This window comes from Euprymna scolopes, chromosome 7 (genome assembly GCF_053919585.1).
Source record: "Euprymna scolopes isolate OS-2025 chromosome 7, ASM5391958v1, whole genome shotgun sequence".
NCBI lineage: Eukaryota > Metazoa > Mollusca > Cephalopoda > Sepiida > Sepiolidae > Euprymna > Euprymna scolopes.
In genome coordinates this window covers 94,320,962-94,346,538 of record NC_136488.1, presented here as the reverse complement: position 1 = coordinate 94,346,538, position 25,577 = coordinate 94,320,962, and the positions used below count along the sequence as shown (strand labels likewise).

At 33.7% G+C, this 25,577-nt stretch overlaps 1 protein-coding gene across 2 annotated transcripts in view; it reads right to left on the bottom strand.

Moving 5' to 3' along the window:
• Positions 1–24,563, bottom strand: part of LOC145279840 (uncharacterized) — a 98,017-nt gene extending 73,454 nt beyond the window's left edge. For both annotated transcript variants that reach the window (XM_080131279.1, XM_080131280.1), the window contains exon 1: positions 20,672–24,563. In XM_080131279.1, the coding sequence (XP_079987405.1) occupies positions 20,672–23,065 (2,394 nt within the window). In that variant the 5' untranslated portion in view covers positions 23,066–24,563. The remainder of the gene's footprint in view (positions 1–20,671) is intronic.
• Between the last annotated feature and the right edge of the window lie 1,014 nt (positions 24,564–25,577).

Here is a 25,577-nt window from a genome sequence, read left to right as displayed (position 1 = left end):
ATAGGAAAGAGAAAAGTAATCTGCCGATTAATCAACAAGTTTGTTGATTACCGATTAATCGGTAAAGTGACCGATTATGCCGATTACCTACTGATTAATTTGTACACCCCTAGCTGAAAGTTGTGACTGACTAAATTCGTTTTGTTTTTATTTCAATAAAGAAATAAACTTCTTTGTAGTAGTGGCAATTTAGTCGTGCAATGATCGTACATTATTTTTAGTCATACATCTACAAGTTAGAAAAGCACTTCATCCAAGGCATGAAAACTGCTAAACAAAATGTTTCTACCATAGGCTCCAAAAATAAAGGTACAAGATTCAATTTGAAATCTATCCATCTCCAAAGTGCAATTCTATAAATTTTACAAAGTAAGGTATTAAATTTTAATACCTTACTTTGTAAAATGTACAAAAGTGCACCCCGAAGATAAACAAATTTCAAACCGAATCCTGCACCTTTATTCTAAAGGCCATAGCAAAAACACCCCGTTCAACAACTCTCATGCCCTGGATGAAATGCCTTTCCAACTTGTACCGTCTCTTTAACATTGTATTTTATTTAATTTTTTAATTTGGATTTTAAAAAAGACGAATGTGGTTTTGTATGTATTTATAAAAACTCTCCTACTCTCTATTTCAGGTTGTATTTCTCCTCACACCACAACTCATTTTTGCAACCCCCTCTTTGTAGTATTACAGGTCTGAATATTCTGTTTCAGTTTGTAATTCTCCTCACACCACAACTTTTTTTTTTGCAACTCCCTCTTTATCATACATGTCTGAATAATGAAAAAATCTGAATTTTTTTAAAAACTTTAAAATAACTTTTTTAGATTAAATTTTTTAAAACTTCTTTCAGAATAGAAAATCTTTACAATTTAATAAGGAACATATTTCATATAGGTTTCATTAAAAATATTCAGTAGATAACGAGAAAAATAGATGAAAATTTCAAAAGGACTGTATAACTGATTACGCTCAATAGTAGTCCTCGCTAGCGAAAGACTTTGTTATTGTTATTCTATTATTATTATTATTTAAAATATTTTGTGTCCTGCGCTTTCGCACAAGGACTAATAAATATAAAAGAGAAAAAACATTAGCAAAATGAATCGTTGATTGTTGATCCTATTATATTAGTGTCCCCCTCCCTCGCATGAATTTGAATATCGTTCTCATCATCATTTTCATATCATTTGCTTTCCAATATCTTTGTAGCTGTATTTTAACATTTTTTTTAAGTGACTTCCTTTGAATGGAGACAGGAAGTAGAAATTATTTAAAGGAGAATGCTTACTGCTTAAGAGGGAAAAGAAGTAAACCAGTAAATGTCTGTAAACGCAGTAGGGTTTATTAGCATTTGGTAGCAGATCTATAGGCTACTGGATTATTGGCCTAACACACTTTAATGGGCAGACATTAATGGGTGCAAGGGTATTCCAGTATTATGAACCCATCTTTTGTACATCATTAATGACAATAATTAGCACTGATTAGTAAATGATGTACTTCAACAAGTATGCATAATCTAGAAGTTTTACATAATTCCTTAGTAATATAGAAATATTATTTAATAGGTTATTTCCCTGTTTCATAAAAATATTGTCTATTGTGTCAACAAATTAAAACAATAGTCTATTTTGATTGGGTAAGACACTTTTTTTTAACAATCCTCAGACACTAAACTTTGGCAAGATGAAAATGAAATGTTTTATTTTGTCTTCTTTTGAATTAGACTTTATTTGTATCACGCATATTCAGAGCTATCTAGTTCAAACATTAAAGGGATCTTGTTTTCACAGTTAAGCTGTGAGTACACTTATTTTGCAAAGACATTTCTTGTGTAATGATTTTCAATACATATTTTATCATTTGTCTCGCTGGCTTTCATAAGAACGTTTTATTTCAGCTTATTTTTCCAACATTCTGCAAGCAACCAAAACATTTCATTAATGGTTACTCTGCTAGTCAAAAATGCTATAGGGGCAGCAAAAACAAGAAAGCCTCACTTGTGCAAAGACATTGAAGATTTATAAGATGCCTTCCCAACCTTTAGTGTAGGATCAAAGTATAGTATTTTTTCTGTCATTGTTCACAACACGAGAATTCTTTTTAGATTGAGGCAATTTTTATTTTTGTCTCAATTCATAGTGCCTCTTTAGAGGGAGTTGGATCCCCCCCCCCACATTATAGAAGAACTTTGTCTTACTTTGTCCTTGTAGATCTCGATCAGTTGCAGCATTTACTTGGAGTAGGTTGAGCCAGCTCTAAATGAATTGGCAGTACCACGAGTGAAGACTGCCCATCCACGTCTGCCCATAGCTGACTCCTTAGCATACTGCAGCCAGTCATAATTCCACCTGTGAATGCCAAACATTCATGGGCTGGCTATAAATTTCACGTCAGCTTTGATTGTCAAGATCCAAGTTTTTTTGTTTTTTTTTCAGTTAAATTCTTTAAATGGATCCATCATGAGCGACTTTAATCTCTGTCTCCCTCTTTCTTACCATTGTCTATTTAGCATGATGAGAAATAAAAATATCTAGATCTGGATCTGTGCTGATATTTACCCAATGTGGATTGAGCTGACTTCAAGGGATTTGCAAAGCCATGAGTCAAGGTGACTCATTCACATCTGTCCATAACTGATTTCTTATGCTACATCTTCCAAGTAATCTTTGACAGTCACAAATCAAGTCCTCCATTTACCCCCTGTCTTCTTGTATTATCCTGATAATAGAGCCAGCGCTATTACTTTGTGAATCAGGTCAGTTGGTCAGGTGGATGACAGAAGACATAGCTAAACCATCAGAGTTTCCTTATCAGAAGGGTTTCTTCAAATCTGGAGATCAGGCGTCTCAAAGAGATTGTGATGTTGGGGATGCGGTCAGTTTTATGGAGAAGCTTAAGGCTACATCTAAGACACCAGTGATCAAACACTTAAAGCTTTCAGAGATCAGTAGCGTGGACTCACTAAGTTTTGGGTTCACAGAGTAGAATTGTGTGAACAAGAGTCTGGTATATTTGGTATTTAGCTGTGAGCCCAATTTCCTGCCTCTATCATAGACAATGTTGAAGTCAGTAGAATGTGCTTTCTGAGGAGCAAATAAATAGTGGTTCATGAAACGGCACTTGAAATAATTCTTATCTATCAATTTTGATGAAGTTTTTTTTTTACTAACAAATCACCGCTTATCAAAGCTTCAGGACAAGGGTTAATGGGTTTATGTTAGATGGATGGTGAGACTAATACCATGGGTATTGGAGATGATGAATTGATCTGGACAGAATTTGATTATTTCAGACAATGGATCAATAAAACTTGTTAGCATTAGACTTTAAAAAAATAGGTCCGGTTTGACAAAACCAGATCTATTTTTTAAAGTCTAATGTACTAAGTGTAAGTGTATGTAAGTGGATTTCAACCCCTGAAAGGTTGGAATGTAGATTCCTAACAATGGAAAAAGAGACTTGGTAATAGAGATCGATGTTGAAGGTTAGGATATTAGGTTTAAGCTTGTCTTTTGTTTTGAGACTTTTCATGTTGTGATTGGAAAAGTTTGTGGAAGAGATCAATAGATAGATTAAGAGATGAAACACAAGGATAACGAGTAAGCAGATTATCTTTGGAGACCATTGAAGAAAAGCGATAGTAGTTCTCACTAATGTGGCATTGAGAGCCCCAAACAGAAACTACTGCATGGGCTAGACTCCATTCACAATATGGCAATACAGCTACCCTGGCATTTTGTTCCTGCTGATAGGGCGGCCGGTTTGAAATGTTTGACCTGTGCATAGGTAACGCGAGAATAACGTTATTCTTGCGTTACCTACGCACAGTTCAAACATTTCAAAATACAACAGCCAGATACAACACGCGGCTCCATACAAACAGACTCCCTTCTCCAAATTTAGAACATGGCAAGGAAGAAGACAAAGAAAAAAAAAGAAAAACAACATACTGAAGATGGAGTCTACCTCCGAAATATATTTGTGATAAATTTCAAACAAGTAAAATATTTGTTTATTTTCCTAATATTACGTTATGATTTGGTTTCAAGCGCACTTGATGCGGATTTTATTTTATTAAAAATTATGTTTTTAAACAATAATAATTTGCTTTGAGTTAATTTGGAATATTTTTTATGGTTATCTTTTGCAGATTATAAAAAATACAAAAGGAAATCAGTTTTCAATAATTTAATATTTTTTGCGTGACAAGCAGACTTACTAAGCTATACTATTTATTGTGTTTATTGTTATTATATTTTAGATTTTATGTCGGATTCTACCTTCCCTATAATTATGAACTCCAATATCATTTTTGTGTAATAATTATGTTCATCCATCAGTGTTTTATATTCAGGTTTGGTTTATTATTTAGAGATGGAGTGGGCGGATACTGGATTAATGTTATTTTCATTTTAAGTAGATAATGGCTACCTTCAACTTATGAGCCATCAAAAAATTGGATCTGCCCTCTTTTTTTTGTTTTGTTTTCAGGGGAGAGGGAATCGGCAAAAGGGAATCGTTAGATAGATACATAAGAGAGATAAATGTTAAATAGAGATAGATAAATATACAATGTATATTGCTTGATCCCGTTAGAAGTGAAGATGCAGTGGAGAAAATTTACTCTTTAAAATACAAAATCGTTTATGTGCATATAGCGTAGTGGAGTCGTTTGGTTGGAGTAATAAATGCAGATGTATAGTTTTCACTATATCAGAAGGTTTTATGCTCATAGCACGTTCGAGTCACCCCGATGTGTGAGAGAAATATTACACGAAAATACACAGAAATAAGGAATAAGAAAGTCCTGTGTTCACAAAAGAGCATTTTAGATATCAAAACAGATGACATAGAAAGGTTGCAAACAAAAGAATTCTTGCTTGGAAGATAAGTGCCTTTGCAAAATAAATAGGATTCAGGGAGCATATGAAAGACAATGAAGGCATTGGTGAATACAAAACAGGAGGCCTCTTTAGTTCTGGTCGACAACATTTCTAGAGCTGGTAACTCAAACAAATTATTGGTTTGCAAACCTAAATTGCTTAAAGAGTATGTAGACTCTGCATATCACCTGGCTTTCATACTCATTCTTTGTATATTGGCCAGGTACAGAGATGCGATCACAGGGACTCAGCAGAGTACTCGGATTTGTTTCCTAACTAGAGCAATGAACGCCGTCCCTCACTTTAGTCTCATTCCTTTTTCCTAAAACTGAACATCTTGATGGGGGCTTGATTGCCACATATGTTCACGTGATTAGACTAGGCCAATCTTATCTGGCAGGTTTGAGGGTACCGGTTTGATAGTTTGTCTCGCTATTGTATTCTGACTGACAGTATATGGGCCCTGATTTTTTGGTAGTGCTTAGAGTAACTGCTTTATCATCAGTTGTATTATATCAGGATGGTTGTAATACCATGCCATGCATGGAAAGGGACTGTCCACACATCTCCAATGGGCTTCCTAAGGCCACAATCCTGTGGACAAAGAGTCGGCTGATGGTCTACTTTTGTGTGCATGTTTGGTATATAGAAGTTGGAAATAATTATAAGAGTGAAATAGCCTTAGCCAAAAGAAGGCCTACCAAAAATCGCCATAAAATGCATTGAATCACAGAAATTAGTAACTTGTGATTCCTGGAGAATTTATAAGTGCAGTAAATAATGAGCAATCAACAATTCCCCTAATGTCCAACAACTATGAGGTTCTTTACACAACAACCGAGAAAGCTAACTGCTTGCCCAGTGGTTTGCCTCCTACAAACCATTCAAATTTCCAAAGCCACACTCGATCTGAAAATCACCCATTCTCATGTTTGTGATATCATAAAAGACCTAGACATTTCAAAGGCGTGTGAGCCTGATCTCACACCCGTTATACATTAAAAAAATGCTCTGCCAAGATTGCTCCAGTTCTCTTCAAACTCTTCTTTCTTACTGAATCTTGCTTTTTTGACTGCTGGAAAATTGTCTTTATGGTACCAGTTTACAAAAATTCTGGTGAAAGAACTGACCCACTCAATTATCGTCCCATTTACCCCTTTCCTCTCTTTGCCAAAATCTTTAAATTCTTAATCAATCAAGTATTAGTCCACCACCTCATAGATACTAAACTTCTTTTTGACTGATAGTATGAATTTAGGCAACCTACTTCTATAGTAGATATCTTAATTGTAATCTCTGAACACATATACCACATACAGGGAGGGGAGGCCAAGAGTAGTCCTAGATGTATCTAAGGCCTTTGACAAGATCTGACACGAAGGTCTTCTCATAAAAATTTAATCATATGGTATTACTGGACAAATACTTAACATAATCAAATCCTTAGACAAAAGAAAAAATCCAGGTTGTCCTCAATGGTTTATGTTAAAACAATAAGATATAAATGCAGATGTGCCACAGGCATTGATCCTTGGACCTTTATTATTCTTGATATTCATTAATGATCTCCCTGATAAAATTGTATCCGAGATGGGTATATTTGCTGATGATAACACGTTCTATAACATACCTGAGGAGAAAACGAATGAACACATAGCTAAAGCAATGACTGAAACTTTAAAGGAAGACTTCCAGTCTGTAGTGAAATGGAGATGTAAATAGATGGTAGCACTCAATACTGCTAAGACTAAACTTCTTTCCTTTAACAATTACAAGAAACACTCTCAACTACTGATTGCCATGACTAATAATAGGCTACCTGAAAACTCTTCATTCAAACTCCTCGGCTTAACATTCACAGGCAACATAGACTGGAACAAATACATTGAGGACATTGCCAATGTTGCTGCAAAGAAAGTGGGTTCTCTCTATCATGCTAGAAAATTACTCACATTTGAGAGTATTCTATAGGTTTACAAAGCCACTATACGCCTATGTATGGAGCATTGTTGTCACATTTGGGCTATCACTAGTCTCTCACTCTTAGACAGGGTAAAATTTTTTTTCGCCTAATACATCCCACACTATCAACCAAACTCCAACCTCTGCTCTATCACCGAAATGTTGCATCCCTGTGCCTATTTTACAAGCATTGTAATGGAATGTGCTCCAATGAACTTGAAGCCCTTGCACCTCCTTGAAGTAAATACCTCCTACTAACCCAACAAGCAGCTAAATCCCATCCCTAAACTGTAGAGATCCTTAGATGCCAGAAAGCATTCTAATCTAATAGTTTATTCCCTCAAACTGTTAGACTTTGGAATTCCCTTCTGAGTCCCTGCTTCCCTGACTGTATTAACATGCAGAAGTTTAAGTGTAATGTGAATAGACATCTTGTTGCTCAACTCCCTACATAGAGTCCCTGTAGATTTGGTTCCAAATAGCAGCCCCTTATGTTCAACTGGCACTGTGCTTTGTTTAGGATGAAAAACAGTAAACAAAAAAATTCAGGATAAGTTTTTAATAGTGGCTTACTTCCATTTTTAAATGCAACTGATGTCAGTTAATAATTCGAGATAAATTAAATTAAATACAAATTAAATTAAAAATTAATTAAATAAATAAATGTTAAATAATATTTCTAAACAGAAGAATTAAAACATTTCTATTACTAATAACCGTGAATAACATGGATCTAATTATCAAAATAGATTTTCTATAATGTAATATGCAAATAAGGTCAGTAAATATTTAGTCATGAAGTTGATTTTTTATTGTTTTATTTACAACTTGTCATTAAAAAAAAGAAAACAATGTAATATATGTATGACGACCCATTACATCTGATAGTTGTGTACCAAATTTTATAATGATCAGTTAATTAGTTAATATATAAACATATGATCAGTTAATTAGTTAATATATAAACATACACCTACCTTTATATAAATAGAGATGACAAACATTAATAATTTATCTCAGACTAAATTCTTTTTGTTTCATTTTCTTTCAGTCGAAGTTGTCAGAAATCAAGGCATCCACTTCGTAGGGGTTAACACTTGGTCTCTATATGAGATACATAGATATTCGAATATTCCAGTAAATTTCTCCTTTCCCTCTCAAACACCGAGTTAGCAAAGAAGTTGGAACATAATTTTCTTCTCCCTGATCGACCATTTAAATATGTTATAATATATTTTTCTTGTGGTCTTTTGATTTTACTGGATTCCAGAAAAAGAATTCCTTTTGTTTGGTGAAGTATCAAGCCTCATACTATTACGTTAGGTAACATCACTTGGAGAAGGTGAACCATCATTCCTCATAAAAGCCAATGTGGGTGGATTAGCCATAGCAAGGAGATCTTATTTGTGTCGCGAATACTATGTTATTTTGAATATTTAGCCACGGTATACTTGTAGCGAAAAGTATCTTTATGCTAGGATGCCCCGAAAAAAAACCCATGTACAGGAAGACTTTAGACATTCTAGGATAGTATCTAGTAGACATCCAAGTCCCCCCCCCCACCTACTAAATTGCAGAATAAAGAAAAATATGAAATCTAAGATGGCAAATCAAACTTGCTCCTCACATGGGATTTAAATAAAACTACAAAACCATCAAGGAATACACAATATCTATATTTTTAAGTTTTCTGTAAACAACCACTAAAGACCATATGTAACCCATGGGCTCTAGTTTTTCCACCTCTGATCTAAGACCATATAAGCCTGATACAAAGTTTATTTTGATTCATTTCATCTTGGTTTAGGTGTATTCTCGTTTGAACAATGCCACCGAAAGTACAGCTAATCCTGTTCAGTTCCCTTCGGCAACTGAACTTTTAAATATATTGATTTGAAACCTCCTTTCTTCGCCTCTCTTTCCCCATTTCTTTCTCTGGCCCTGTTTCCTTCGATCGCTCTCTTTTCTATTTTTCACCTCTGTCTTTCTCTTTCCTAATCTCTCTATTTCTTCACTCTTCTCTTTTTATATAAAATTAGGTATGCATAATTGCTTGTGTACTTATATATATAGGATCCATTCTGAGGAATTTTGAAAAATTTCATAATGTGAAATGTGGACTATATTTCGCTTATTTTAGTTTTATTTAAGGAGGGGGGGAAGAGAAGGTGGAAAGCCTTCATGAAAATTCAAATACCTCAGAATTTGCATGAAATTTTAAGAAATAGGTACCTATATATTAATACGATAATGTGTTATTGTGCATGTCATGCTTACATCTTTTTTCTTCCGAGTGACTGTCATTTATTTCTTACTAGCGGGGGTACCCGGCGTTGCCCAGGTATTTGTAGGTGTGCGTGGTGTTAAATAAAAAAAGAAACCGGGGGGTGGGGTTGGATCGAACCGGAAGCCCTGAGGCGAAGTTTGAAAATAAAATCGGCCAGCCAGAATGAGTTAGTGAAAGATGTTTGAATTTATTTAAGAACAAAATTGACAGGAAGTCGTCGAGCGTGACGACGACGACGACGACGACGTAAGTTTGTTTGTTATAAGCGAAGTAAAAAAAGAAAACAACGTTAACACTTAAGCGGGGGAAAAAAAAACAAAAAAAAACAAACGTAAGGCAAACGAACGATGAAAACAGAAAAACGAACACGTGAAAAATGGCTTAAATAAGCCTGTTTCGATATTAAAATTTAAAAAATTGGTGGGTACCCGGGTGTTTTTGGGTGTCGCTAAGAATAAGCGAAGTAAAAAAAAAAAGCAGAAAAATGAACGTTACGTGAAAAATGGCTTAAATACATTGGTTCAATATTTAAATTTAAAAAATCGAAAAGAAAACAAAAAAACATCTCACACCATGATTCGAACCCAAAACGTTTAGATAATGAACTAAGGTCTTAACCAACTGAGCTAACACGACGTACATGAAATTTGTTCGGTTTTTCAACTATTTAAAGTAAATCAGGTCACGACGTCATCTGACGCATGCGTAGAATCGGTCATTGTTACGAGAGGACCGTTTTTGTTGACACCCCCCTGTCGAAAATTGTCGATTTTGGGGTGAAAAAGTTAACGTTTTGGGCCAATTTTTCGATATTTTTCGAGCAAAGGATGGAGCTTCGATGTGATACCTAGTTTGTGAATTTTCGTCACGTCTGTCAAAAGTTTTTAGCAGACATCCAAACATACATACATACATTTTCGCTTTTATATATATAGATGACCATCCATTTCTTGTAATTAATAATTTTACCAAGAATTCTTCATAGGTTTTGGTTTCGGTTATAGTTGAAAGAACTCAAGTTATATATATATATATATATATATATATATATATATATATATATGTATGTGTGTGTGTGTGTGTGTGTGTGTGTTTTAAGTTTTGTGACTAAAACTCATAAAACTTTTAGTTTCATCCTATGCAGTAACTAGCAAATACATAGAAATGATAATATTTAGCGTGCTTATCTGATTATTTTGCTAACAGTTTTTCCTCTGATGCGAGTATTAGCATTCTTTGAAACTCTGCGAATACCTAGTACACCAGTTTTGGAGTATTCTGCCAAAAAATAAAAACTATTTGTCAACTTCTACTTTACAGCCCTGTTCTTATTATATATATATATATATATATATATATATATATATATATATATATATATATACACACACACACACACTTTTCTTCATAACTTTTGGTTTCGGTTCCAATTCAAGCTGATGCACCCAAGTCATATGAATATATTTTTTTTTTTTTTGAAATCACAACTTTATAATATATAAGAATCGATGGAAAACTGACTCCGTAATAATATATACGAAATTTACATAAATTATAATATCATATTTAAGCGTATTTTATGCATGGGCTACGCCAGGCGTCCCTGTTAGCTTAGAAAAATACTTTTGCAGTTTTAACAAAAGAGCTACAATAATATCAAAGCGTCTCCATTTATGCTGAACATCCACAGAAAACCAACATCAATATATTACATATGAAAGAGCTCGCTGCGGAATTTCTATAGGTCCAGCTAGTTATACATTAATTAATAAGCATTCCTCAGATTTCAGTTTCTTTGGAGTATTTAAAAAAGGGTTTTAAAAGATAAAATATGGGCAAAACTTACCACTTCATAATTCAAATATTTTCAAATTTGCATTAATTTTACCTCATAGTCATTAGATACCAATTTCAATTTCTTATTAAGATTCTTTAAGTTTAAGCTTTAAATTTTAGATATTTTTTAGGATCAAAATCATGTAATGGATTTGATCAAAATTGAAATAAGGAGTCTAAATATAAGGTTTAGTATCATAATATATTGATTTTAAGCTTTGTAATGTGACATAAACATGGTGCAAAACTTTTGTTTGGGGGAATTAATTTTACCTGTCCTGGGACGAGTATTTTTCTAATTACTTAAATTCAAAAATCTTGTTCTATAAATGTTTGATCAAATTGACTGGTGACATAGAAAGACGTCAAATGCGGAACAAAGGAGCGATAAGACAAATTCATAATAAATAAACGAAAATACAGACTATTTTCGACAAGCGTTGGTGTCTTTAGAAGTACAGATAAAACTGATTGATAAAAATGAACACGCACACGCACACACACACACATACACACACACACAACAACTACTACTACTACTACTACTACTACTACTACTACTACTACTAATAATAATAATAATAATAATAATAATAATAATCACGCAGAGTTGTCGTTTATGCATACATTGTAAGTGAGACGCCCATTATCTAACAGATGTAATTCGTATGAAGCATTTTCACCTTTTGTTGCTATAGTCGAAACTATTCTTCATTTTTTAGAATCAGGAAGTCACAAGAGAAACCACATGAAAGTTGCCAACAATCATAATAAAACTCTGCTTTGATATCCACCACCACCTGCCAGCAATTATGTCTTCAGTTGTGTTGGATTTAGAATTGCTTCGTGTTCAATCCTACAAATTATTCACAGTTAACGCGGGGTGGTTTTGCTAGTCACATAATTATAAATCATACGTTTATATACATACTAGCTGTCCCTACCCGGCACTGCTCGAGAGTCTTTTAGTTAAATCAAAATATTATTCTTTTTTTAGGAAGAAGAATGCAAAATGGCAACGGTTAGATCAGACAAAATAAGAGGCCTCCTGTATCATTGCAAATATGAAACATGTAGTCAAAGCAGCATTGTAAGTTAGTGTGATAAGGAAAAGTAGTTGAATTAATTTTAAATTAATATTTATTTTAAAAAAATAATATTGGCTTATCTGAAATTGGGCACAGATAGAGAACTGTAGAAATTTTTTTTTTTTTATCAAATCTGTAAGCAGCATATGGTTCTTAGGTAATCAACGAAAAAATACACTTAATCTAACTAACTTCCTTGATTATTTTCTAAAAGAAATTGAGACAAATTACATTAGTCAAGTGTAAAGAATATACTACAAGGATAAAAAAGAAAGAAATCGCTAGTCAGAATCAAATATCAGTTTGGCAGGTGTAATACAGTGCCAGCAAAAAGAAAGTCTGCACTTGTAATTTTTTCAAAAATTGAAAATATAAGCTAAATTTAATGTAACTGTTTAAATAACCTATACCTCATTCGATTCGCCTTTTATTCCTCTATAATTTTATCTGTTCATATTTGACTTTTAAATGAAATATTTTAATGTTCACGTCAATTTTAAAAAATAACTTCAAATTGAGGAGGCAAAAAGAAAGTCCGCAGCAACAAATTTGCTTAAACTAGCTTAAATTATCGCCCCTAAATCAGTTTAAAATATCCACCAACAGGTAACAAAGCATCTCTAATCGTAATTGTTGTTGTTCCAGGTTATACAACGTAACATTTAGTCCATATGCCACGACTTTCTCTTAGCGATCGTCAAAAGCTCATTAATCTCCACCTTTCTGGCTTATCCAAACGAGAAATCGGCTGCAGATTGAAATGTGATGAGAAAACGGTACGAAAGACTGTGCAAAAACACCAAAACACTGGCAGTGTTCGTGATGCCCCTAAATCTGGTTGTATTAGAGTTACTTCTAACAGGGAAAACAATGCTATCAAGATCTGCAGACTAAGAAACAGATTTGAAACAGCTCCCCAAATCCAACAACAGTACAATCTTGTTAAAAAGTGCTCTCTTTCTACTGTCAAGAACAGATTAAAGGAATTTAATTTGCGAGGATATGTTGCAAGACGCAAACCAATGATTTCTGTAAAGAACAAAAAGCACAGTCTGGATTTCGTCAGATGCAATGAAGATCATGACTCTTCATATTAGTCAAAAGTGCTTTTTAGTAACAAAAGCAAGTTCAATAGGCTAGGCAGTAATGGTAGGCAGTACGTCTGTCAGAGGAAAGATGAAGAATTTAATCCTAGGTGCCCAGTTGCAAGGTGGTGGAGGTTCAATTTTGGTGTGGGGCATTATTATTACCAATGGTCCAGGGCCTATAGTTCGTTTGCAAAGTCAAATTAATTCGACCAAGTACATTAATATGTTGACTGAGCATTTTCTACCCTACTTTAATCGGAATTTGGATGATAATCCCATCTTCATGCAGGATAATGCTCCCATTCACACAGCTGGCAATGTCAAGAGGTTCCTGGAAGAGCATGATATTCTGTGTTTCGATTGGCTTGCACAATCTCCAGACCTCAATCCTATCGAAAACATATGGCATTACATCAAGCAACAGCTACGCAATGATAAAATTTCAAATTTGGAAGAACTTTGGACAAAAATTAAAGAAAAGTGGGATGCTTTTTTCCCGGAGTATTGCTGCAGTCAAGGAATTTCCAAAAGATTGCAGGCTGTCAAATTGCAGAAGGGCTATGCTACTAAATATGAACTAGTTCATTGTGTTCCTGTTGTATTTCTGTTGCATTAATGTCCTAAAGTTACATTTAAATAACAATTTTCCATTGTGTGGACTTTCTTTTTGCCTCCTCAATTTGAAGTTTTTATTTTTAAGTTGATGTGAACACTAGAATATTTCAATTAAAAGTCAAATATGAACAGGTAGAATTATAGAAGAATTAAAGGCCAATCGAATGAGGTATAGGTTGTTTAAGCAGCTACATTAAATTTAGCTCAAATTTGCAGTTTTTGAAACAATTACAAGTGCGCACTTTCTTTTTGCCACCTGTTTACAATTGAGGTAGCAGGGTCAGTTCACAAGGGGAGGCAAATGAAAACATGGGCGGAAGTGATAAGAATGGGATTGAGAGAAAGAGGGATAGATAAAGACCTGGCTAGAAATAGTTTAGTTTGTAAGTTAATTTCTAAAAGCTGTCCAATATGTACTAGGATGTTAAACAGACGTTAAACTGGAGGAGATGATGATGATGATAACAATGATGATGATGATGATGATGATGATGATGAATACTATGTAGGTCTAATTTGGAAAATTCGACTAACTTAATTTTATATATTAGATTAAGAATTATGTAATGCAATTAGCCTGGAGGAAGATGTTTGCATGAAATATTTCTGTAGCTGTCACATGTTTAGTTGGAGGTGAGGTAAGAAATAATATACAAAGCGCATGAATTGTAAAGGGATAATTATCATTCTTTATTTTATTTATTTATTTATTTTTGCCCTGAGTAAGCAGCTTTTTTATCTGTTCTCCTAATCCACCTACCGGTGCTATTGTCATATAAACCTGGCAGAAACGTGTCTCAGCTGCAGACACCTTGCTTTTACAAAGGTTATCTCGTGCAACTGCCCCCACAGAAACTTTCCTAATCGTTCGCATCTTTTTTATTTAAATGCAGATCTATCCGTTGTGAAATTCATAAGAGTCAAACATCGTAGATGGTTTGGCTTGTCTGGTTTATGAAAAAAAAAACTACACTTTTTTGGTTAATACATATCGTAAACCATTTATTTTATTTACTTTCTAGATCCCTCTCTATCTTCTCTCCTTCTCTCCCTCTCCCCTCTCTCTCTTATTTTCTTTCAGTTTTTCTCTCTCTTTCGAGTCAGATGTAGACCACCTAGTGAATATTAAAAATTTTGTCTGTTATTAAATTAATCCCACTGTTATGGGAGACAGGGTTAGGATTTCGAACTGTGAGAATAAAAGACCCCCCCCCTTTCCTAATCATTTGCATCTTGTTATTTAAATGAAGGTCTATCCGTTGTGCAATTCATAGAATAAAACAAACATCGTAGATGGTTTGGCTTGTCTGTTTTATAGTTAATACTTTTCATAAACCATTTATTCTAGTTCTACGACGCCCGGGATCCTAATTTCTATACGTCTCAAAGATTACAGAAAAAATAAGATAAAAATAAACAATCTGTTTAATTTTGTAATTTGAAATATTTAAATTTTCATTTAAGGACAAAATCAGAGTAAAAATAAGCATGTCCTGGGTTAGGTGTGAACTCACAAACTGTCTGCACGTACAGCACATTAACCAATTGAGCCATTTAGGAAAAAGTGACGCTATTATCTATTAGGTTGACAAGAAGATTCTTGACGCATTTTTTAATTTTGATTTCAAATGATGTATTTTCCAAAAAGTTTCCGTTATAATACCTTTACTTTAAATATTATTTTAAAGAGCGTTTTTCGCTCTATGTAATCGTTTGAATTGCAATCGTTTTAAAACAATTATGTCTTCTTTTCAGAACGTTAAATACAAGATGGAAAAAAAGCAAATTCATAAAATTTTCTTATTTCAGTTCAGAAGCAGCTCGCAATATCAATGGAGCGTTTGGCCCAGGAACTACTACTGAATGCACAGCACAATGGTGGTTTAAGAAATTTTGTAGCAGCGATGAGAGTCTTGAAAATGATGAGCATACTGGGGTTGGCCATCAGATGTTGACAACAATCAATTAAAAGCCTTAGTCAAAGCCAATCCATGCACAACTGTTCGAGAACTTGCTTCTGAATTAGATGTAACATATACGACTATTTCCAACCACTTGAGAGAGATTGGAAGGACAAAAAAACTTGATAAATAAGAAACTTCGACAACCACATCCAGCATTAGTCAACAGAAAAGGCCCAATTCTCCTCCACGCCAATGCCCGACTGCATTGCTAAACACCCTGCAGAAGTTGAACGAATTGGGCTACGAAACTCTGCCTTATCTGCCATACTCTTCAGACCTCTCAGCTACCGACTACCATTTTTTCAAACATCTTAACAACTTTCTGCGTGAGAAATACTTCAAAAGCCTAAGCGATATCAAAAATGCCTTCAGCAACTTTATCGCCACCAGAATGCAAGATTTTTACGTTACTGACATGAATACACTTGTTTTGCATTGGCAAAAGTGTGTTGATTCTGATGGTGCTTATTTCGATCAGTAAATTTTTGCTTGAGCCAAGATATTTTCATCTTAATCTAAAAGTTAAAAACCGCAAGAACTTTCTTGTCAACCTGGTACATGGATAAAAAACCTGTCATTTTCTTATTTCTTCTCGCCTTCTCTCTTTACCTTTTCTTTCTCGCTTTCTCCTTCTCTCTTGTTACAGTTAAATGTGTATTAGTCATTTAAGTATATAAACTAGAACAGGCGTCTTTCTTCTTTCCTTCTTTCTCCTTCTCTCTTGACTTCCTTTTCTTCGCTCTCTTTTTCTTTTACTTTCTCTCTCTGTCTCTGTATATCTTTCTCTTTCTCTCTAGTCGAATTTGAGTCAACCAATGAATTAAAAAGATGTCGCTTATTAAATTTGTTCCGGTTTTATGAGTGGCAGGGTTAGAATTTGTAAGGGTAAAAATCCTCCCTTTTTCACCATAACTAATCAACAATAAAATACATACTGAGCAGGATTAAATATTAAAATATAAAAATCGATTGGAAATACAATTTTTATTTTTTAACAGTAAAAACCAATATTTTCTTTATCCTGAAACAAATCTAATTATGTAACTTGTATTAAAAAGGTTTAATTACAAAGATTACCAAAGAGTAAAAAAAAAAAAAAACTGGTACGATTTTATATATAAGATTGAACATAGGATTGCTATTTTACTCACAAGTGACAGTGGAGCTGAGGGTTCATACTTTTCCAAAAGTATTAGTGCAAAAATTGTGAAATGTATACAAATTAAACATGGCGATAATTCAGTACAGTAGATTTTACAGAAATTTCACGAGAGCGCAAATATATTAAAAAATCCATAAAAGATATTGTTCTTTGCGTGTTAAATACTTCAAAGAAATTGAAATTTTGGTAATTAATTGATGTCTAATACATATTGCTAAAATATCTGAATTTTCATGACGGATTTTTCTCCACTTATTACATATTTGCATAAAAATAAATTTAAGAAAATATATATCACATTACGATGCTTCACACCTAGCAGCGCTGTATCAAAATTTCTAATAATAATTAGTTAATTAGTTTATGAGTGGATCACGTACATAAAAATATATAAACACATGAAAACACTTAGCCTTATATGAATAAATATGATCATTTTTTGGTCCCCTGACAAAAGGAGGATGGACCTGTAAATTCACCCTTGTCTGTCCGTTCGTCCATCTGCACTTTTCTCAATAACTACGTCTTGGAATTTTTTGAAATTTTTCACAAACATTAAATATGATATGAGTAAAAAAGTAACAGAACGGATTTTCCGGGAAAACTCCGGTTGCCCTCATAAGGGGGCCTTTCGGGTTAAAATAGCTAAAATTGACACTTTTGTGCTTATTAAAAAAAAAATTGATGTCTCGGAGTTTTATAAAACTTTCTGAAAAGTTGTAACTAACTGATTTCTATATAATTTTGTTTGTCTATACTTCGTGATAACTCTTGGGGCTCTTTTAGGACTAATAAAATCATTCCATTTTTGGGGACTATTTTACCATATTTGTCCAAAATTTTCTGTGTTATGTCTATTTAGCAGTTTTGCATGGTGCCGAACTCAAATTTAAATATGTTAAGGCCTTGGGAACTTTTGGGGCTAAATGGAGGGTGGGGACAAATGATGGACTTAGTCATTTCTTTTTTGCATGGTGAAGAACTCAAATTTACATATGCTAAGGCCTAAAACTGCGTTGTTTGTTCCTTTTCACCAGGATTTGACATCCCTTGGGGACTTTTGGGTCTTATGGGGGTGGGGGAGCAAATGCTGAACTTAGTCATTTTTTATACCTCGTTCACTATGCACTCATGGGGACCATGCATGCTTCACTTTTTTATTTGTAACTAAATTTTAATTTTCTAGTTATTAAATTCTAAAGGTGAAGGAGACTGAAAACTCAAGGGTTTGTTAGTTATGCATGCAGTATTTCTAATTTGATTTTAACTAGGAATAACCAATATTATAAGTCATAATCATGCATTGTATATGACACTAGCAAGGCGGGAGGCGTCGCCCGGTCTTACCTGTTGTAAAATACGCTTAAATATAATTGAATTCATGCAGACTTCGTATTTATTATTACACAGCCAATTCTCTGTTGAATATTATATCATGCGTGACATAGAGTAGTGATTTCAAAAGTAAAAAAAAAAAAAATTACTTGGGTGCCATTAGTGAGAATCGAAACCGAAATATTTAGCATTCCCTACGATGTAGCTATCAAGAGATAGATAAGAAATTTTTTTATATTAAATGACTTGAAGAAATGAGTTGAATTTGGGCATAGAAAAATATGTCGACAAGTTGAAATGAATATTTTGCATTTCAACTTGCCGACGTATTTCTGTACGCATTATTCATCCATCCAAAGATTTTACTCGTTATAAACCATCGTTGGTGTATGAGTACTACTTCCTGTTAATTTCTGTGTTATATGACAAGTAATTTAAGAGTTTATCGGTTAAATATTTACACACAGACAAACACACACATACATCTACTGTTTTATTAATTTAGATTGGTTACTAATTGTTGAATTGGAAAGTTGGATTCAAATATAAGGAAATCTTTTTATTAACATTATTTTTCTTTTTACTATCTTTGTCTGGTGCTGTCTGAAAATATTAATCTAAAATGTACCCAACATTAATGTCATTTTATTTTTTTTTTTTTCCTTTTTGCAAAACTCAGTTATGTTCTGCAAAGTCAAAAACAAAAACAACAATTTTCCTCTGCAAAACAACCAAACCAAATTCCATGAATAAATATTTGAAGATATAAACAACTTGAGACATAAAAATTTTTACTGGATTCATTAAATTAAATAATCTAGAAAAGATTGATATGCCGTAAAATAAAACAACCAAACCAATCAACATTGATATCAATAGTGATCAAGGGTGATTCCCCTCCCTTGCTCTAAAAAAAAAATGCCATCCAAAGAATGGTTAATAAAATCCACAATCGCTTTCTGCAATCCAATCGGTATAAATGTTATTTTTAAGGTGACAGCAGCGACAGAATGCTATTTATGACGTTTTATTCGATTTTTGGAACAATTCATTTTGAAATGGGTAAAATCTAAATTTCTGGCTAATAGCGACATCAGATATTTCCAAATTATTATTTTTTTTTTTTTTTATGCATTTGATCTTTTTATCCAACGTACGATCTTATTTTCTTAATAAAAGTGGAATGTGATTTACTTTAACTTACAATCTCTTTAAACATGAGCTTCCCCTAATGCTATCTATGGAATCGTCGATTCTTATTCTGCAATCCAACTATATTTAGTATAAATTCCAGTCTATATTCGATTTGTCGCTCAAGTTTTCAAGAAATGATCCTCTTGTTTTCGGTATTAACCGGAAAACAGCGAGCATTTCAGATATTAGATAGGCTGGGAGGGTTCTCGACTAACACAAACATAAATCATTAAAGAGAGGAAGAATTAAAAGGAGAAAATTTTATGAATCTTTTCTCCTTTCAAAAATCTGAAATTAAAAAAAAAAAAAAAAAGGCGCTTTGTTCTTTGATAGAACAGAGGCGCGTGCGAAATCCACATTTTTCTTCGCTTCAGGAACCCAAATGAACCACTTGATTTTAATTTGAGTCAGAATTTTGTTTAAAGGTTTCACTTTTGAATTTCGAACAACCACAAAAGTAAATGCATGTCGGATATAGATTTTATGCATTAACTAGAAGAATATCCGTCCCAGGACAGGTAAAATTAATTCTATGAACAGAACAATTTTGCGAGACTTTCATGTCCCCTTAGATCAACATATATTGTTATTAAATCTTATGTCTAGAATCCTTATTGAAAATTTGATCAAAATCCATATAATGTTCATTTTAGAAAATGTCTAAAATTTAAGGGTTCTTATTAAGAAACTGAATTTCAATGAATTTTAGTGTCTAACTACTATGGATCAAATATAATGCAAATTTGAAATATTTAGATTTTAAAATGTGAGGTTGTACCTGTATTATGCCCTCTTAACATAAAATATTTCAATTAAACTGAAGCTTAAAGAATGCTTAATATTTGATGTCTAAATTGTTAAAATTTCACAAACATTTGAGTTATCTGAATGTTCACGAAGGGTTCCAACCCCTTTTTGCAGTCTTTGTATTAAACAAAATTAAATCAAAATTCACATTGATCCGTTAATTAGTTTACAAATGAATTCTATACATAGAGATATATAAACATATTTAATTTTATATACAGCTAATGAATGCATACTATATCGATACTTCTCGAAATCTGAAAACAAGTTTGAAGTCTTAAAACAGTCGAGTTTAAAGGCACAGGTGAAATATTATGGGTTATCTGTGCTCATAAACCAAAGAGAAAAATCGATTTTATCATGCGCCCCCGTCATATCAAAGAATAGAAAATTTTATTTTGGTAAACTTTTAAAAAAAAGAAAAAAATTTGGACCTACCTCCATTGAATTTGAACCTGGTTGTGGTCTCTCCATTCTTGGAGCATCCTCCAGGGTCACGTAATCGATAGTTGGTGGCGCGGATGAAGGAATAGCTTCCTTCGGCCTTGAAGACTCTGGATTTTCAATTGTTTTTTTAGTCTCTCCCGAATCCAATCGGTCAGTGTTCGGCTTTCTTTCCCCTTCTTGTTTGATGCCCACACCCTCTTGTACTTTCTCTTCTTTAACCGACTGGGCCGGCCCCGTTAGCTCCTCCCTCTTCTTCTCCGCTGTTGACTCCTCCTTCTCAGCGTCTAACCCGGTCTCTTTTTTACTTGCTACCTCTCCGTCTTCTTTCGTTACCTTCTCCTCACTGGAGAATCCTTCATCCTTTCTCTTTTGTTCACCTCTTCCCTGTTCTTCCTCCTCCTTCTTTATTTGATTTGTCTTTTCCTCATCCTTCTCTTTGTCTTTTTTCTCTTTTATGGCCGTATCAACTTTTTCTATGCAATTCCCCATCATTTTCGCTTCTTTTTCTTTCTGGTTTGTCTTTGTCTTTTCTTCTTTCTTTCCTTCTTTTTTCGTTTCTGACTCCTGGAGTTTCTTGTCTGCTTCTTCAGTTTTCTCACTTTTTACATCCCCGTCTTTCTCCAGCTTTTCTTTTGTGTTCTCTGTCTCCATTTTCTTCCTGGTTTCTTCTGTTTCTTTCTTTCTTTTTTCTTTTTCTTCTCCTTCTTTTTTCTTTCTCTGTTCTTCTTCCATTTTCTTTGTTTCTTCCTCTTCCTTCTTTTTATTTTCCTCTTCCTTCTTTTTATTTTCTTCTTCTTTCTTTTTATTTTCTTCTTTCTTCCTTTTCGCTTCTTCTTCCTCTTTCTTCCTGTTTTCTTCATTCTTTCTGTTTATTTCTTCCTCTTTCTTTCTATTTTCTTCTTCCTTTCTTTTTTCTTCTTTCTTTTTCTTTTCTTCTTCCTCCATCTTTCTTTTTTCTTCTTCTTTCTCCCTCTTTCTTTTTTCTTCTTTCTTTTTCTTTTCTTCTTCCTCCATCTTTCTTTCTTCTTCCTTCTTTCTTTTTTCTTCTTTCTTTTTCTTTTCTTCTTCCTCCATCTTTCTTTTTTCTTCTTCTTCCTTCTTTCTTTTTTCTTCTTTCTTTTTCTTTTCTTCTTCCTCCATCTTTCTTTTTTCTTCTTCCTTCTTTTTCTTTTCTTCTTCTTCCTTCTTTTTCCTTTCTTCTTCCTTCTTTTTCTTTTCTTCTTCTTCCTTCTTTTTCTTTTCTTCTTCCTTCTTTTTCTTTTCTTCTTCTTCCTTCTTTTTCGCTTCTTCTATCTCCCTCTTTCTTTTTGTTTCTTCTTCGCGCTTTAATTTTTCTGCTTCTTCCTTCTTTTTCTTTTCTTCTGCTTCTTTCTTTCTTTTTGCTTCTTCTTCGAACTTTCTTTTTTCTTCTTCATCTCTCTTTATCTTTTCTTCTATTTCTTTCTTCCGCTTTTCTTCTACTTTCTGTCTTTTTTCCTCTTCCTCCATCTTCCTTTTCGCTTCTTCCTTCATCTTTCTTTTCGCTTCTTCCTCGATCTTTCTTTTTGCTTCTTCCTCCATCAATCTCTTTTCTTCCATTTCCTTTTTCCTCTTTTCTTCTTCTTCCATCTTTCTTTTTTCTTCTTCCGCCATTTTTCTCTTTTCTTCTTCCATCTTTCTTTTTTCTTCTTCTGACATTTTTCTCTTTTCTTCCTCTTCTTTCTTTTTCCTTTCTTCTTCTACCCTCTTCCTCTCTTCTTTCTTTTTCTTTTCTTCTTCCTGCTTTTTCTTCCTCTTTTCTTCTTCCTCATCCCTTTTCTTCACAGCGCCTTCTTCCTCCTCCTTCTTCTTCCTCTTCACAACTTCTTCCTCGTCTTTCTTCTTTGTAACTTCCTCTTGTTTGGGATCTCCCTTTTTCCTTTGCTCACTTTCTTCTTTCTTCTTTAACTCTTCTTTATTTTTCTCACTTTCTTTTTTCCTCACATCCTCTTGCATCTTCTTCTCTGCAATCCCTTCTCTTGTCTTATTACTTTCTTTTTCTCTGATCCCTTCCGTGGGGATCTTTGATACTGTGGGCATGGCAACAATTGCACGGGGTATTCTTCCTGTTCCAGCCATTTTGTATTTTTCTAACTTATCCACACTTTCTTTATTGTCATGTTTTTCCTCAGTAAAATCCAATATGGTGGCAACACCCTTTCGCTCCACTTGGCTTCTGGAGCTTACTGTTGCACCTTCCTTAAGAACAGGTATATTGGAAGAAGTGTTGCCGTCTGCATCCGGATCTACGTGTTTCTTTTTCTGTCCAATAGAACGAACGTCTGGATCAACTGCGCTCTCAATAATGGGAGACAACTCAGGAAGACGAGAAGTCTCATAATTGGTGTCAAGGCCTTTTCTTTCCATGGTTCTTTTGCAATGTCAAACAAAAAGAAAGAGCATATGATGTGTATTGTTCTAGTAGTCACAGGTTTAATGGTCAAAGTTACAACCTTAGAAGGTATTAAATGGGTGTTGACATTTTTTAGCACATTTTTTTTTTGTATTCTAAGAGAATAACCAAAGATTTCTTACTGTAAGCTATCCTATTATATAAAAGTTATTCTGTATTTAATTCTTGGAAGTTGTTTCATAAATGAACTGATAGTCTACAAAAAGTAAAAAAAAAGATTTTTTTTTGCTTTGTTTCTTTTTACTTTCTCTTCAATATTGTTTTAAAAAATATTGTTTCTTTTTCTTTGTTTGTTTCTTTTTTCGCTCTCTTTCTTTACTCTTACTGTTCCTCCTCCTTTCTTAATGTTCCTTTCTCCTCTTTCCACTTCTTTGTCCCTTCCTCCTCCCCTCTATTTTTTATCTTAAATTTTCTTCAATATCTTCACTTGCAAAATGCTTCCTTCTGCTTCCTTTCTCATTCTTCTTACTCCTTCAATATTCATTCATCTTTCTTCTTGGGTACATCTTCCTCCTCCTTCTTCTTCCTCCTCCCTCTTCCTTCTATATCGACCTGCCTGGTCTATGCTTCTTTTTACTCCTACTTCTTCCTCGTTCTCGCTCCTCCTCCTTTCTCTGTGATTTTCCTCTTTCTTCTTCTATTTTTTTCCTTGATACTTCCTCCCCGTTTCTCTTTGGTACTCCTTTCTTTTTTTTTTTTTTACTGGTTTTACTCCTTGGGAATTGGTGTTAAAGATAATATTCCAAATTAAATGTAATCCAAATTGATATTAAAACATCACAGAAAATGGCAGTCTTTTTTTTTTCTTAATACTTTTTTATATTAATGTTGTTTCAAGCCAAATTTACTAGCTTTTTTTTCTCCAACATCATGCTTATAGTACAAGAACAATAAAAAAAATGATGTCTCTGTAGTAGATATCCAGTAAGATGAAAAGTAGTTCTCACTTCTTGATATCCTGATTATTTAGATAAGTAATCTTCCGACTAGTGTTCATTCTTTCGTTATTTCTTTCTTTTTACTTATCTTTACTTAGTTTCCTCTTCTTCATCTTCGTATAACTATTATTTAACGAATACCGTTATCCATTACCCTCTTTCTCCCCTTCTCTCACCTAACTCTCTCTATATATGTATCTACATATGATTATTATCTTCTCTTTGATTTGTCAATACACTCTCTTCATTTCATCATTTTCTCTCTCTGTGTCTTTCTCTCTATATATATACATCTCTCTCTCTCTCTTTCTCTCTCTCTCTCTCTCTCTATTTGTTTTTGTTTTGTTTTGGGGGATTTTATATAAAGAAGATTAAGAGTGAAACTAAAGGGGAGGATATCAAATATAGAGAGGGTTGAAATAAAGGTATAAAAAGAAGATATTACTAAGCTCTCCGTGACCTGCATAAGTAAAGGTCTTATTTTATTTTTTTATTATCCCATCACAACCCCCGTCTCTCGCCCTCTATCGCCCCCCTCTCTCTCTCTCCCTTCCCCCTCTCTCTCTCTCTCTCTCTCTTTCTCTCTCTCTCTCTCTCTCTTATCCAAGCTAAGACTTAAGCAAATCTAGTTATTATATTCTGTAGCCTCTTTTAATCTGGTTATATCTGTCACAAGTGATTTTCCCTTCACATGTCTCACCAAAGAAAGAGATGGACTCAAACGAGCACCCGTAACAAACAAGATAACACAAGAACTACCAGTGCCGACCTTTCAATCATGGGCGTCCCCTGGAGGAAGAGATAGTGTAAGGGGCGGGGGGGGGGGAACAAACATCTCTTTTTTAATCTAGAGTCGAAAGACTTTAAATGAAGTATTTTAGTAAAAACGTGTTGATTTTTTATTTTTTTAAATATTTTTATGTCTACTCATATGATGTTAAATATGGATATATTTCTATATATAGGATCCAGTCCTGAATTAATTAACTGATCATTATGAATTTTGAAACACAAATGCTAGACGTAATGGTGGTCTGCATTTAGTTTGAATTAGTTTATGCAAAGGGGAAGGAAGCTCTTCATGAAAATTCAGTTACCATTGATTTTGGTGAAATTTTAACAATAGGTATTAGACGTCAATTAATAGATATTCAATAAATTGCAGTTTCTTTAGAGCATTTCTTAATTGTTTTGTTTTACAATATACCAACCCTTTTGGAGGTTATTAAATGCTGAATCCAGTAATTTTGGGAAAAATGTTTTTATGCTTTAAGTTTTTTTATATCTTCATTCATGGTACTTTGTTTGACTATTTTGTAGAGGAAAATCGTTGTTTTTGTTTTTAACTTTACAGAACATGGTTGAGTTTTGCGAAGATAAAGGGGGAAAAAAGTAACATCAATGTTTGGTGCATTTTTGGTCAGGAAACTAGTATCTTCAGACAGCCTGATCAGGTAGCACCAGGTCAAGTGAGGGGCAATCATCCAAAGCTAAATGGCCATGGTCCATCCAGCACTACCTTGAACTA